Raw genomic sequence first — 15,995 nt, forward strand, 5'->3', positions numbered from 1 at the left:
TGGGAAAGTGTTCTACCTCTGGGCTACACTCCAGGTCTCAGATTCTCCATTTCAGATGAGAAGATTCTAGCCAGATGCCTCCAATCCCAATAGTTGGGGAGCAGAGCCAGGCAGACTCTCAAAGCATGGTCTACAGAGCAACAAGTTCCAGGCCAGCCAGAGATACACAGTGAAATCCTGGAGGGGGAGAGAGGGAGAGAGAGACAGAGAGAGACATGAGGAGACAGAGATGGGAGGGGGGAGACAGAGAGAAATGGGAAGACAAAGAGAGGGAGAGATGGGGGAGGAAAAAAGTATTCTAACACAAGTGATTTAAGAACATCAACATTTATTTCACATGATAAAAAAGAAATGAGCTATGAACATTTGCATTACACTATAGTAGGCAGCCTTTATTACATGTGCTCATTGTATACCATTCACACAATGAACATAATTACACCTGTACACAGGCCAAGTACTGGATCTAAACCTGCTTATTGCTGTACACATCTATTCCAATGACGGAAATGGCCAGTACTTCAGAATACCTACGCTTCTAATCGTTTGGCTTTTTAAAGAAAAGCTAAGCAATAGCATTTGTGTGGAAGCAGACAGAGTGTGGCAGGAACTGCTGACGGTGCAATCTGACTAAGGAAGAATTATAGCAGAAAACAGGACACACTTCACTTAGCAGTAATAAAATGGCACATTTTAAATATATTTATATAAAATTTTTACAAATCAAGTGTCAAACAAAGCACTGCAGTAGCTAAAATGGGAAGAAAAACAAAGGAAGGAAAACAAGTTCCACCGGAAAGGATAGCTTTACTGAAAAGCAGCAGGAACATAAATTCACCTAGACGTAAGCATCCAAATCTGGGACTGCACTAAGCAAGCTCTGCATGGAGCGCATGGAAAAAGCACCTTGACTGATGTGCTCTGACGTCATAGCAGCAAGCCGGTGAGGATGGTGACCTGGAGACTACGGAGTGCACATATGGGCCATTAAAGCTATTTTGGAATAAACATTTTCCAAAGGTGATAAAACGATGCTCTGTGGCCAGCAGCATCAGAACTATGAATTTCATAGATTTAAGGTAACTGTACATCTTCTTACATAGCCGGGGCTCTGCAGCTTCAGCTCTGTGAGTTCTCTACAGACGTCAGCGCAGCTGCAAAACAAGAGATAGGGAGTTACTTCGGACGTCTGCAAAGCTAATGAATGGCTGGGTCCCACAGTAACTAAGGCAGAACAACACAACCAACAAACGTGGCCTGGAAAGCCTGACACAGAACACATGGAAGGGCACCAACTGAGGATACAGAGAAGTGTGAGGTGGTCAAACAGCAATGCAGAGACATGTCTCACATTTGCCCACCAGGTCAGTAACGTAGGCTTGCTTTTCTGACTTCACAATAATGTACACAGCGGTGCATTTGTGAGGATCCCTACATCCTGCCAAAATCACAAGTTCAGAAAAATGTGACACGCACAGTGGCAAGATGTGAGTAGTAACAGTGGCTGTGCCCCAGGTTAGCTGTGTGGTGGTCAGCAACAGGAGCCGAGAAAATGCCTAGTGGTGTCTGTGCCTGGCTATGATGCCCACTGCTGCTAGAGCTGGAATAAAAGCTAAAAGACAGAGTGGGGCGGTGGTGAAGCACACCTGTAATGCCAGCACTCATGAGGCAGAGGCAGGTGGATCTCTGTGAGTTTGAGGCCAGAGAGAGTTCCAGGATAACCAGAGCCACATGGAAAAACCCTGCCACGAGAAACCAAAACAAAAAGGTAAAAGACAGAATTCAGCAACAAGTTACCAAACTGTCAAGTCTTAGGTCCGACCATCCTTTGTTAGAGGAACGGTTAGGTTACCGTACTATAAATTAGAGTCTGAGCCAAAAATTCATGTGCATGGTGTCTTTCTTTCCTCCTTTGGTTTTGATAGAGACAGGGCTTCTCTCTGTAGCCTTGGCTGGCCTGTACTCACTTTGTGGACCAGGCTGGCCTAGAACTCACAGAGAGCTGCCTGCCTCTGCCTTCCAAGTGCTGGGATTATAGGCATGGGCCACCATATCTAGTTGTGAATGGCTGTTTGTTTTGACATGGAGCCTCATGAAGCTCAGGCTGGCCTGAACTCACTGTTTAACCAAGGAAGACCTTGAATTCTTAGTTTTCCTGCCTCTGCGTCCCAAATGCTGGGATTCCTGGTGTGAGCCATCATACCTGGTTCTTTGTGGTGCTGGGAACTCAATCCAGACGTTCATGTGTGTTAGGTATGTAATCTACCAATTGAGCTACATGCCCAGCTCCTGCAGGCAGCTTTTTTGTTTTGAGACAGGTCTCACTGTGCAGCTTTGGCCCCTAGAACTCAGTATGTAAGCACCAGGCTGACACCAAACTCACAGAAACACCCCAGCGTCTGGGATTAGAAGAGTGGGCCACCATAACTGGCCCTAGGAATGGTTCTCAATGTCCATCTCTTTACTAGTGTAAATAGAGGCCATCCATTAGGCCACATGGCATCTTTATTTTTCTCTTGTCTAGTGTTACTGTGTCACTAGTGTCATTTATACACAATCAAAAAGTCGATTGAGTGAAAAAGGCAAGACACAGATGCAGCTGAGGTAATCGGTCATTCCTAACTCTAACAAGCACCTCAGCCCTGTCCAGAAGCCACAACTCACAGGAGCTCCTGGACAAACAGAAGGCCTAGTACAAAAGCGAGGATGAAGACAGACCCCAGACAACAGGCCATGCTGCAGGAACAGCAGAGTGCTTACGACTGCTCAGGAATCCATGGGAATTCAAACGTTCCCAGCATTGTGAGAGGTGGGAGATGCTGAGAAAACATAGAGGATCGGCATACAGAGTCTCACTCTACTTCCACTTCTCAGGAAAAGAAAACTACTTATAGGCTGGAGAGATGGATCAGAGGTTAAGAGCCCTGACTGCTCTTCCAAAGGTCCTGAGTTCAATTCCCAGGAACCATCTATTACATGATCTGATGCCCTCTTATGGCATGCAGGTGTAATGCAGGCAGAGCACTGTAGTATACATAAAAGACAATAAATCTAAAAAAAAAAAAAAAAAAAAAAAGGAAAACTATTTACTTGTAAGCGCAAAAGTATGGGTAAAGTAAGCAGTGTGACATTGTCTATACTGTTTAAAAGTAGGGGTCTGGGGTGTTGGTGGGGTAGTTTTGCAGTGTCTACCACCACGCTGATAACCCAGACATGGTGGCAGGACAGAACCAACACCACAAAGTTGTTCTCTGGCCTTCACACACTTGTAGCACATTCATGTCTGCATATACACCACTCAAAATAGTAAGAAAAGAGTCCAATAGAAGCAGGGACTCAGGATGTTATCCTCAAAACTGAACTCGGAGGAGCGCTGACTGTAGGGATGGCCTCCTCCTCTTCCTGGCTCCAGCCATGGTTTTGGGACTTCAAAGCTCCCACCACTGACTGCATCTTAAACATCGCTTCATCCTTAAAACACACACACACAAAAACCCGTAGATGGGTGTGGTGGTACATGCCTTTAATCACAGCACTTGGAAGGCAGAGGCAGGGAGAGCTCTGCGTTCTGGTCTAGAAAGCAAGTCCAGGATAGCCAGGGCTGTTACACATAGAAACCCTATCTTGAAAAACAAAAAAAGAAAACAACAACAACAACAACAACAACAAAACCCCAAAAGACCAAAAATGTGGGGCTGGAGAGATAGTTAAGAGCACTAACTACTCTTTCAAAGGACCCAGGTTCACTTCCCAGCACTCACACGGCAGCTCATAACTGTCTGTAACTCCATTTCCAGGGGACCTGACACCCTCACACAGACAAAAATGCTGGTAAAACACCAATGTTAAAAAAAAAAAAAGTAAAACAAAACAACAACAAAAAAATCCTGTCAGGTGTGATGCACCTTTAATCCCAGCACTAGAGAGCCAGAGGCAGGTGGATCACTGAAAGTTCGAGGCCAGCCTGTTCTACAAAGTGAGTCCAGGACAGCCAAGATAACATAGAGAAACCCTGTCTTGAAAAACAACAACAACAAAAAAACCCCAGCTGGGCGTGATGGTGCATATACCTTTAATCCCAGCACCCAGAAGGCAGAGGCAGAGGCAGGCAGATTGCTGTGAGTTCGAAGCTAGCCTGGACTACAAAGTGAGTCTAAGATAGCTAAGGCTACATAGAGAAACTCTGTCTCGAAAAACAAACAAACAAACAAAAAACCCAACCAACCAAACAAACAAAAAAACCCCACAAAAAACAAAACAAAACAAAAACAAAAAATCCCAAACAAACAAAACACCCCAAAACCCACTCATACAAATCTTACTTATCCAGGCAGAGACAAGTGGCCAAACCAAGTGCCCACACTGTCCTGTGAGCATGAAAAGGCAGACCTGCATGCTCATCCCTGAGAATGGGCAGGGCACCAGGCCAAAGCACAGCTAGAAGGCTGCAAGGAATCTGGCCCAGGCTCTCCTCTGCATTTACGGATGATGATGTGACAGACTGAGAGACAACACTGATGTAGACCAGCTCCCTGTAAGGCCTGTGTGGGAAATCTGAGCTACCACCTGGACTTCAGATACATGGTCTGCTGCTCTGGCAATCTAGGGTTACTTTACTTGTACTGCTGTTCCAACAAATGAAATCAATCCAAGTAACAGTCTTAACACACAGCACCAAGGAGAAGGAGAAGACATACTTCTTAGACTACACACACATGAAATGTGGTCCCTCTGTGAGCTGTGGCGGAGTGGGCGGGTCTGCTGATGAGGATTCAGGAGACGGAGACAGACTTTTCACTAAAACACACCAAGAAAACAGAAGATAAGTATATAGATACACAAATACATATACATTAACGTTGTTTTGAGCAAAGATATTTAATATTTACTGTGTGTGTGTCTGTGTGTGCACGCTTGCGGAGGTCAGAAGACATCTTAGAAACCTAACTAACACCAGGCGGTAGTGGCATATGCCTCTAATTCCAGCTCTAGGGAGGCAGAGGCAGGAGGATCTCTGAGTTTGAGGCCAGCCTGGTCTATAAAGCGCAGGACAGGTAGGGCTACACAGAGAAAGTCAATAAACCAAAAAAGAGGAAAAAACAGAAGGAAAGAGCAGCTAAAGCAGGCCTTCCAGAGCTTTCTTTGTGGACTACCCAGTCTGTCCTCTCCTTTCTTGCTTTGAGGTCAGTTCCCAGGTGTCTGTCACAAGATCCTGTTGTATCTTTGTTAGTTCATGCAGTGAAGTACCAAAGAGGTGTCAATACTGCAGGCACAACACCGCCCACACAACACCACACTCTGACCCAGAACGTATGATGACATACGATGTCAAAGTGGCTCTGATGATTATAAAGTGAGAATTCCTGTGCCATGCCTTGTGAGCAGCTGAGAGCTTCTCATGAGGGAATGTAGCTGACAGGGACACATTCCTGAGAACAGCCACAGTAACTGAGCCCTCTGTGGCAACTCTTTGGTATCAGGCTGGCGTGAGAGGGAAGTTACAGGACCAGAAATGTGTTTTGCTTACAGAGTACAAAGGGCAAACAAGTTAAGAGGCATGGTGTGGTGGTGCATGCTTTTAGTCCCAGCACTAGAGGCGGAGGCAGGAGTGAAGGAATAAAGGCAACCTTCCACTCCACATTCATACAAAAACACCCGAGAGACAGAGAGTAAGTGGCAGAGAACAGCACAACCATTCATCTCTGATGTGCTATGGACAGTGGGATACTGTCACACTGACATCCCAGTGTGCACTATGGACCAGCCCACCAGCAAACACATCATCCTGTAACTGGAGACGTCAACTCCACAGCTCCCAAAGTACCAGCTGTGGTTTCAGAAGACTGCCCTGTGAGCAGGTAAGATTTCCATGTAGGAAGGAATTGTTTAAAAAAGACTTTGTTTTAAATTATGTAGCAGGATGTGGTGGTGCATGACTTTTGCCCCAGCACTCTGGAGGCAGAGGCAGTCGCAGTTGGATCTCAGTGAGTTCAAGGCCAGTCTGGTCTACACAATGAGTCCAGGAGAGCAGAAGAAACTTTGTCACAAACCAACCAACCAACCAACCAACCAACCAAAGTGAATTCTAGGACAACCAGAGCTAAACAGAGAATCATTGCCTCAAAAAAAAACCAAACCAAACCAACCAACCAACCAACCAACCAACCAAACAAAAAACCCCAAAAAACAAAACAAACCAAACCAAAACAAAAAACAAAACTCCCAAAACAAACCACCACCACCAAAAAGCATGTCTGTGTAGTGAGAGTTTTTCTTTCTTTTTTTGTTTTTGTTTTTTCTAGACAGGGTTTCTTTGTGTAGCTTTGGGTGTCCTGGACTCACTCTGTAGACCTGGCTGGCCTTGAACTCAGTGATCCACCTGCCTCTGCCTTAGTGCTGGGATTATAGGCATGCGCCACTATGCCGGGCTAGGATCTACTTAGAAAAAGCTTACCATGTCATGGGTGAAAAATGAAATGAAAACCAGTTCTCTGAGCCTCAAGCCAGGGTGATGGAGCAGGTGAGTTGCTCCCTCCTCAGTGCAATGACACACCTGATGGTCATGTTCAAAGGCAAAGCGCTGAGGTGCGGGTGCTGAGGTGCGGGTGCTGAGGTGTGGGTGCTGAGGTGCGGGTGTCGAGGTGCGGGTGCTGAGGTGTGGGTGCTGAGGTGCGGGTGTCGAGGTGCGGGTGCTGAGGTGTGGGTGCTGAGGTGTGGGTGCTGAGGTGTGGGTGCTGAGGTGCGGGTGCTGAGGTGCGGGTGCTGAGGTGCGGGTGCTGAGGTGCGGGTGTCGAGGTGCGGGTGCTGAGGTGTGGGTGCTGAGGTGCGGGTGCTGAGGTGCGGGTGTCGAGGTGCGGGTGCTGAGGTGTGGGTGCTGAGGTGCGGGTGTCGAGGTGCGGGTGCTGAGGTGTGGGTGCTGAGGTGTGGGTGCTGAGGTGCAGGTGCTGAGGTGCGGGTGCTGAGGTGCGGGTGCTGAGGTTGTGGATGCTGAGGTGTGGGTGCTGAGGTGTGGGTGCTGAGGTGTGGGTGCTGAGGTGTGGGTGCTGAGATGCGGGTGCTGAGGTGCGGGTGCTGAGGTGTGGGTGCTGAGGTGTGGGTGCTGAGGTGCGGGTGCTGAGGTGCGGATGCTGAGGTGCGGGTGCTGAGGTGCGGGTGCTGAGGTTGTGGATGCTGAGGTGTGGGTGCTGAGGTGCGGGTGCTGAGGTGTGGATGCTGAGGTGCGGGTGCTGAGGTGCGGGTGCTGAGGTGTGGGTGCTGAGGTGTGGGTGCTGAGGTGCGGGTGCTGAGGTGCGGATGCTGAGGTGCGGGTGCTGAGGTGCGGGTGCTGAGGTTGTGGATGCTGAGGTGTGGGTGCTGAGGTGTGGGTGCTGAGGTGCGGATGCTGAGGTGTGGGTGCTGAGGTGCGGGTGCTGAGGTGCGGGTGCTGAGGTGCGGGTGCTGAGGTGCGGGTGCTGAGGTGCGGGTGTTGAGGTGTGGGTGCTGAGGTGTGGGTGCTGAGGTGCGGGTGCTGAGGTGTGGGTGCTGAGGTGCGGGTGCTGAGGTGCGGATGCTGAGGTGCGGGTGCTGAGGTGCGGGTGCTGAGGTTGTGGATGCTGAGGTGTGGGTGCTGAGGTGTGGGTGCTGAGGTGCGGATGCTGAGGTGTGGGTGCTGAGGTGTGGGTGCTGAGGTGTGGGTGCTGAGGTGTGGGTGCTGAGGTGCGGGTGCTGAGGTGTGGGTGCTGAGGTGCGGGTGCTGAGGTGTGGGTGTTGAGGTGCGGGTGCTGAGGTGTGGATGCTGAGGTGCGGATGCTGAGGTGCAGATGCTGAGGTGCGGGTGTTGAGGTGCGGGTGCTGAGGTACGGGTGCTGAGGTGCTGGTGTTGAGGTGTGGGTGCTGAGGTGCTGGTGTTGAGGTGCTGGTGTTGAGGTGTGGGTGCTGAGGTGCTGGTGTTGAGATGTGGGTGCTGAGGTGCTGGTGCTGAGGTGTGGTTGTTGAGGTGCGGGTGCTGAGGTGCGGGTGTTGAGGTGCGGTAGATGTTGAGGTGCAGGTGCTGAGGTGCGGTTGTTGAGGTTCGGATGCTGAGGTGCGGGTATTGAGGTACAGGTGTTGAGGTGCAGGTGCTGAGGTGTGGTTGTTGAGGTGTGGGTGTTGAGGTATGGTAGATGTTGAGGTGCGGGTGTTGAGGTGCAGAAGTAAAATCAAGAGCTGAGAAGCACCCACTGAGGGAAGTATGAAGCATGCATCTACCTGTTGTTTGCTTCTCTCTCGGAGTCTCAGGAGGTGGCTCATAAGAAGCAACAGCTTCCTCCTCTTCATGAAGACTCTCTGTTTCTTCAGGGGCACCTTCCACCTCGTGGTTTGTCATGGCTGCCTCTTCCTGAGGGCTAATGAGGATAGGCTGACATGTTAAACCTGTAGGACAGCATCTAGTTCCCCTTTTGATCTTCTGATATGGGGTCTGGCTACAAGGCCTAGGCTGTTCTTAAACTTTAACCTCTTGAATCAGCTTCCCAAATGAGAGCCCGGGTGTGCACCACTATCCTAGACCTCCACCATCTCCTTCTAACGGAGTGATGGAAATTCCTGTCACACAGAAGGTGGTGTGTGTGCTGCGCAGAAGGCAGAAGCAGGATGACCAGAAGTTCAAGGTCATGCTGACTTCACAGAAAGCGCTAAGCCAGCCTGGGCTACATGGGACCCTCTCTTCACAAACACACCCACCCACTCATACAGAATAGATGTTACTGTCTATATTTAATTACTGCTAATGTCTTTCCTATTAATAATGTTATTGTCTTTCTTACAAAGTACCGAAAAAGATTGGAACAAATCATCTGCCTAGTGTCAGCAATTCTCTACTTTGCCACTTGTATTTCAGCTAAACCTCAAATGAATTTCTGACTCCTTAAACGAACACTTTAAAAAAAAATTATTTTCAGCCAGGTGTGCTGGGGCATGCCTTTAATCCCAGCAGAAGCAGGTAGATAGCTGTGAGTTCGAGGTTAGCCTTGTCTACAAAGTGAATCCAGGATAGCCAGGGCTACACAGAGACACTCTGTCTCAAAAATCCAAAACAAAAGAAAAAATTCATTTTATGCATATGGCTCTTTTGTCTACTGGTATGTCTGCACACCACATGCACGCACAGTACCCTCAGAGGCCAGAAGAGGGCATCATATCCTCTGACGTGGAGTTAGACACAGCTGTGAGCTGTTTTGTCCACTTTGGGACTCCAACTGAGTCCTCCGTAAGAGCAGCCCAGTGCCCTCACTGCTGAGCCATCACTGCAGCCCTTGGGCATATGCTTTTAATACTTTAATGTCATCACACTGTGTCAGTTCCCCAAACTTTCCTGACTCTCTTCTAACACCATGTCAGGATTGTGTGACTGGGGTTCAAAAACGTATGTTCACTGTACTGCCAGACAGTGCTCTAACACCTCTGGATGTGTGGTGTGTGAGTGTGCACATGCTTGTGTGTGTATGCAGGTATGTGTAGGGGACGGGCTACATGGCCAGTGTTCAGCCATCTTGTCTGAGCCTCGGTTCCTATTTCTCCAGCAGTCTGCCATTCACCAGAAACCAGCTGACCTTGCCGTGGGTCGGCAGTTAGACACCTGTTGTGGTGTATTGTGGGGGCTGGTTGTTCTAGACCCCCGAGCTACTCCTTTTCCGGTAAGACTACTGATAAAATCAGATTAAAGGCCAGCTGCCTGTGAGCAGCAGTTCCGGGAGCTTTTTCCTGACTAACCAGATCCTTCACGACTTTCCTGGAATTTCTCTCTCTGCAATTATAGCAGCTGTAAAGGTAGATACCTGCCGGAGCATTCCAGAGTTAGGTATCCATAGCAACCCTTGCTTACGCAAATACCCATGCCTCTGTGCCTATATAAACTCTGTGAAAGTTCTCAAATAAACGGGGTTTGATCAGAATGCAGACTTGCCCCCTTCTTCGTGATAGTGTTCTGTCTCTATATAGGAAAATTCTCCTCCCGAGCGTTAGTCGAACCCTGGCGGGCCGGGGCAGGTATGTGGAGGTCAGAGGCAAGACTACACTCTCTCTCATATCTTCTGAGCCAGGGTCTCCTCTTGGGTTGGCTAGACTGGCTGGTGCAAGAGCTTCTGGGATCCACCTGTCCCTGCACAGCGTCTCAGTGTCAGGAGGCAGGTCAGCTCTGCTGTACGTACAGGCTGGTGGTATGGGCACACCTGGGATCTGAGCGGACGTCCTCACATTTGTTGTTGTTGTTTTTCTCAAGGTAGAGTTTCTCTGTGTAGCCTTGGCTGTCCTAGACTCACTTTGTAGACCAGGCTGGCCTCGAACTCACTGTGATCCGTCTGCTTCTGCCTCCGAGTGGTGGGATTAAAGGCGTGTGCCACCACTAATGTCCTCACATTTGTACAACAAGCAGGTAGCTCATTTCTCCAGATTCTTTTTTAAAAAAATTTATTTATTATTACATATGCAGTGCTCTGCCTGCATGTACACCTGCAGGCCAGAAGAGGGCATCAGAGCACATTATAGATGGGTGTGAGCCACCATGTGGTTGCTAAGAAGTGAACTCAGGACCTCTGGAGGAGCAGTCAGTATCCTTAACCTCTGAGCCATCTCTCTGGCCCCTTCTCCAGATTCTTAAAGTCCATTTCTGATCCAAAAGCTTACTTTGTTTCTTTGTTCTGCTTTTTGAGACAAGATCTCTCTGTGTAGCCCTGGCTATTCTGTTTGTTTGCTTTTGTTTTTTGAGACAGGGTTTCTCTGTGTAGCCTTGGTTGACCTGGACTCACTCTGTAGACCAGGATGGCCTCTAACTCACGAAGATCCGCCTGCCTCTGCCTCCCCAGTGCTGGGATTACAGGTGTGCACCATCGTGCCCGGCTACCCTGGCTATTCTGGAACTTTCTCTATGGACCATTTCTGGCCTCAAACTCAGAGCTCCGCCTGCCTCTGCCTCTCAAGCACTACAGAACCGGGCTTAGCTCACTAGTTTTAAAGAATGACACAGCGGGGCTGGAGAGTGGCTCAGCAGTTTAGAGCACTGGCCGCTTCTGGGGAGAAGAAAATGGGTTCTGTCCCTATGACAGCTCACAATCATTTGTTAAATCCAGTTCCAATGTTTGCAAGCACTGCACACACATGGTGTACATATACACACACAGGCAAAACACTCGTCCACATAAAAATAAGTAAACGATAAAAAGACTGTCCCAGCGTCCTGAGCTCTTACCTGCACGAGCCATCTTCAGGAGCCTGCTCTTCATGCCTTTCTTTATCCACCGTTTCCTCAGAAGTCACTCCATTTGGCTCGGGTGTTAAAGGCATTTCATAAAAAACACTTTCGGTTCTTTTAAGCTACAAAATAAGAAAAAGTGCTTTTCAAAGTATTCTGAGCATATTTAATATTAGTAAACCTGAAATAATCACACTAATTAAAGATTACATCTCTAAATTATACATGATCACAAATATTTGTGGGTAAGTCTAGATTTTTTCTTTTGAGACAGGATTTCTCTGTGTAGCCTTGACTGTCCTAGGCTCACTTTGTAGCCCAAGGTGGCCTTGAACTCATAGCAATCCACCTGTCTCTGCCTCTCAAGTGCTGGGATTAAAGGCATGCACCACCATGCCCGGTGGATAAGCCTAGATTTTTTTTCCCCGAGACAGGGTTTATAAGTCTAGATTTAAGGCTGGGCGTGGTGGCGCACGCCTTTAATTCCAGCACTCGGGAGGCAGAGGCAGGCGGATCGTTGTAAGTTTGAGGCCAGCCTGGTCTACAAAGTGAGTCTAGGACAGCCAAGGCTACACAGAGAAACCCTGTCTCAAAAAACAAAAAACAAAAGTCTAGATTTAAGTATATTAAAATATTAACATTATTTACTACTAAAATGCAGTCATTTATGCAAAGACAATACACACTGCAGATGCAGCTATTGGGTGATTTATTTATATATATATATATTTTTTTCTTTTTTTTTAAGGATTTATTTATTATTATGTATACTATGTTTTGCCTGAATGTACACCTGCAAGTCCGAAGAGGGCACCAGACTTCATTATAGATGGTTGTGAGCCACCATGTGGTTGCTGGGAATTGAACACAGGACCTTTGGAAGAGCAGGCAATGCTCTTAACCTCTGAGCCATCTCTCCAGCCTAGGTGATATTTTTATGTTGTGAACACATCAATCAAAGACAATCTGTCATTTAGACTTAGAGCTCTCTGATGGAAAAGCAGACCTTAGTTTCCTCAGTCTAATCTTCCCATACCCCACCGCCACAGCACGTCTGTGCCCCTACCTTTCTGCCGCCATCTGCATTCTGTGGCTCAGTGTCCTCTAGGAGTGCAGTCTCTGTTGCTGGAGTTTCGTGGTCTGGCTTTACGTCGTCTTCTCTGTGCATGGTGTCTAACTCCTTAAGGGGATCATCCCGCCTTAGAGTCTGCTCAAAACACAGAGAGCATTTTTATTCAAGCAGTTTTACATTTTGTTACTCTTTTGAGTCAAGGTCTTGTTCCAGGCTTTCCCAGAGCTTACTATGTAGCTCAGGCTGGCTATTAATTTTTAGTGAGACTTTTGCCTTGGCTTCCTGAGTATGTAGGACTATAGAGAGGTCTTTGTTTTTCGAGACAGAGTTTCTCTGTGTAGCCTTGGTTGTCCTGGACTCACACTGTAGACCAGGTTGGCCACAAACTCAGATCCTCTTGCCTCTGTGTCCTGATTGCTGGATTAGAGGTGTGTGCTACCACTGCCTGGCTGGATGGGTCTTTCTATGTAGCCAGGTTGTGTGGAAATTGTAATCGTCTGTCTACACCTCTTGAATGTTGTATATCTGTGCTACTGTTCCCTACCCTTAAAGCATTTTTGTTGGCTTGCTTCATCCATCCATCTATCTATCTATCTATCTATCTATCTATCTATCTATCTATCCATCTACCTATGCATGCATATGTATGTGGGTATTTGTGGGGCCAGGTGCCCTGGAGCTGCAGTGACAGGCAGTTGTGAACTGCTTGATATGGGTTGTGGGTCTTGTAAAAGATCAGCAAACACTTCTAAGCTCTGAGCCACCTCTACAGTACTCCTGCTGTTGTTGTTTTGTGTTAGACAGGATCTCATTAGGCAGCCCAGGCGTCCTCGAACTCACTTGAACCCAAGGCATTCTTCCCAGTTCAGGCTCTTAAGTGTTGGGATTATAGGCCTGAGCCACCACACCCAGCTTTCCTTTTGTTTGCTTCACAAAGCATCTGTAGACTGGCACTGAGCAAGTATGTTTTTTGTTTTGTTTTGTTCTTCAAGACAGGGTTTCTCGGTGTAGCCTTGGCTGTCCTGGACTCACTTTGTAGACCAGGCTGGCCTTGAACTCACAGAGATCCACCTGCCTCTGCCTCTCTGAGTTCCTGGCTCCTCTGTGTATATTGTAAAGATAATAGGCATTAATTTGGAAAACAAAACTAGAGTTTGGCTTACAAGGAATATTTCTATAAAAATCAATGAAGGGAAATATACACTTTTCTCCTTCCCTCTTTTAGCTTTTATTCTCCTGGCTCAATTTCTGTCTGGGAGGCTAACTGCCTCCTTCTGCTAACTTAGGCCTAGCTCTGGAAACTTCTAGCCTTTGCACAATCTAACCTAGGCCTGTGTTATCCCTCTCACCCCTGACTTAGGCTGAGTGTGGTAGCTTATGCCTGTAATCCTAACTCTGGGAGTAGACGAGGAGGACGGACACAACTTTGAGTCCAGCCTTGGCTACATAAGGTTCCAGCTGGGTCTTGCTGCAAACAGAAGGGATGAAAGAGAAACTGGCCAGAGATGGTGCAGTGGGTAAGGCTGCTTGCTGCCTGGTAGTAACTGAAGCACCACTTCAGTGCTTGCTGAAAGCCTGAGTTCAATGCCTGGACAGCTGGAGGGAGAGAACCAATCCCTACAGGGTGTCCTCTCTATGTGTGTTGTGGAGTGCACATTCACACAAATACACAAGTGCACAAAATAAATAAATAGAAAAAGATCAGTCCTACCTATAACCTTAGCCTGGCTTGTGATACAAGTCTGCCACATTGGCTGCATGGGGAATAGGGAGAGAGCGCTATGTGGGAAGCCTGCCTGTGCTACAGAAGGAGTCAAGGCTGGGATGTAACTCTGGGAGAGTGTACTTAACTAGCCTGTAACAATGTGAACAGCTAGTGGTGCTTTAGTTACTCCCAGGCAGATTGCTTCTTTGCAGCATATTAAACAAGCCAGTTTCCTTATGAAATGAGTAGAAAGATTTATATACAAAAACAGCCAAAAGCAATTAAATCAGAAGTCAGTGTACCTGAGTGACTCTGAAAGGATACTCCCTCACATTGGAAGGACTTTGTAAGGGCGACTGGTCGGAAGCACTGATGACGCTCAGTCCCTTCTTCTTCTCCCTTAGGCAGGCCTGCTGGTGTCTCCTGATTCGCTCCATCTGCTCTTCCACAGTCATCCTAGGTCGAGTACTTTCAGCCAGACAGAGCTGGTCCACTGCACTTCTTGGTCTCTCCTTAAAATTAAAAATAAGTCTGTGAATACACATGCGCTTACAGTCCCCTCAGTTGTTGGCAGTGTCTGCCTAGATGTATCAGACGCTGAGTGTCACTCCTGACACCAAACAAACTAAACAGGTGCTTGCTTTTCAGCCCAGCACTCAGAAGCAGGAGGATCAAAGTCACCCTCAGCTATCCGGAGTCCAAAGCAAGCCTGGATCCCAGGAGATGTCTCAAAAAACAAATAAACAAACAAACAAGTATTTTTTTTTTCAAAAGTGGAGGTTTTTTGTTTCATTTTCCAAGACAGCGTTTCTGTGTAACAGCCTTGGTTGTCCTGGACTCACTTTGTAGACCAGCCTGGCCTCAAACTCACAGAGATCAGTCTGCCTCTGCCTCCAGAGTGCTGGGGTTAGAGGCGTGAGCCACCATGCTCGGCTCTGAAAGTGGAGGTTTAATTGCTACTAAGGGAACATCAGAAGGGGCCTTAAGCAATTTCATCTTTAACTGGTACCTGATGGGTAGTCAACGAATGAGAAAGGGAACTACAAATGCAGAGATGTAGAGAAGAGAGACTTAGGGTACCGCTTTCTTGTTTTTTTAAAAAGGATTCAGGCATATAATGGAGTTTGAGGTAGGATGATTACAAGTGTGAGGCTACCCTGTCGGGAAAAACAACAACAACAAAAAATAAATAAAAATAAAAATTGCCGGGCGTGGTAGCACACGCCTTTAATCCCAGCACTCGGGAGGCAGAGGTAGGCGGATAGCTGTGAGTTCGAGGCCAGCCTGGTCTACAAAAGCAAGTCCAGGACAGCCAAGGCTACACAGAGAGACCCTGTCTCCAAAAACCAAAACAACAACAAAACAAGTTTGAGGCCAGCCTCACTCAGCTATATGAGATACAAGCACCCAAAAGGAAAAACAACAGCAACAAAAAGCAGGATTAGGAACATAGCCTGTGGCAGAGTGCTGGCCTCCTGGGCTCCAGCATTACAAAAATCATTTTACCCAACCAGTGAGTGGGAGCTGAAACAGCCACAGGGCGACTGTCTTAGAGAAGCCTACCCTCACCTTTGTCTTTCTTTCTGTTGCCTCTCTTTCTCTTAGCCCACAGGCTCCAAATCTACATTAAATTATTTTATTAAACCCTGACAAAGCTGGGTAGTGGTGGCATACCCTTTTAATCCCAGCACTGGGGAGGCAGAGATGGACAGATCTTTGTGAGTTCAAAGCCAGCCTGGTCTACAGAGTGAGTTCTAGGACAGCCAGGGCTACACAGAGAAACCCTGTCTTGAAACAAACCAAACCAGAACTATCCTATTAAACTCCAATGCTGCTTTAAAAAGATGGTGATGGGGTTGGAGGGCTTGCTTAATCAGCAAAGTGCCTGCTGTCAGGCATGAGGGCCTGAGCTTGCATCCCAGCACCGTGAGAGGCCAGGTTCAGCAGGGCCTGTCTAATCCCAGTGCGTGGGTGAGGGAAGGTGGAGGGGGACAGGCAGATTTCTGGAGCAC

The 15,995-nt window shown here is 47.8% G+C and overlaps 1 protein-coding gene across 20 annotated transcripts in view; it reads right to left on the reverse strand.

Moving 5' to 3' along the window:
* Positions 1-311: 311 nt before the first annotated feature.
* PLEKHA5 (pleckstrin homology domain containing A5) overlaps positions 312-15,995 on the reverse strand; it is a 183,200-nt gene continuing 167,516 nt past the window's right edge. For 19 of the 20 annotated variants that reach the window (XM_084766241.1, XM_084766223.1, XM_084766244.1 and 16 more), the window contains 6 exons: positions 14,286-14,495; positions 12,273-12,413; positions 11,204-11,328; positions 8,227-8,363; positions 4,698-4,797; positions 312-1,154 (listed from right to left, as the gene is read on the reverse strand). In XM_084766241.1, coding sequence (XP_084622367.1) covers positions 4,706-4,797; positions 8,227-8,363; positions 11,204-11,328; positions 12,273-12,413; positions 14,286-14,495 — 705 coding nt within the window. In that variant the 3' untranslated portion in view covers positions 312-1,154; positions 4,698-4,705. The remainder of the gene's footprint in view (positions 1,155-4,697; positions 4,798-8,226; positions 8,364-11,203; positions 11,329-12,272; positions 12,414-14,285; positions 14,496-15,995) is intronic. The other variant, XM_084766243.1, reaches the window with a different exon arrangement.

This window comes from Acomys minous (assembly GCF_964271855.1).
Source record: "Acomys minous genome assembly, chromosome: 17".
Taxonomy (NCBI): domain Eukaryota; kingdom Metazoa; phylum Chordata; class Mammalia; order Rodentia; family Muridae; genus Acomys; species Acomys minous.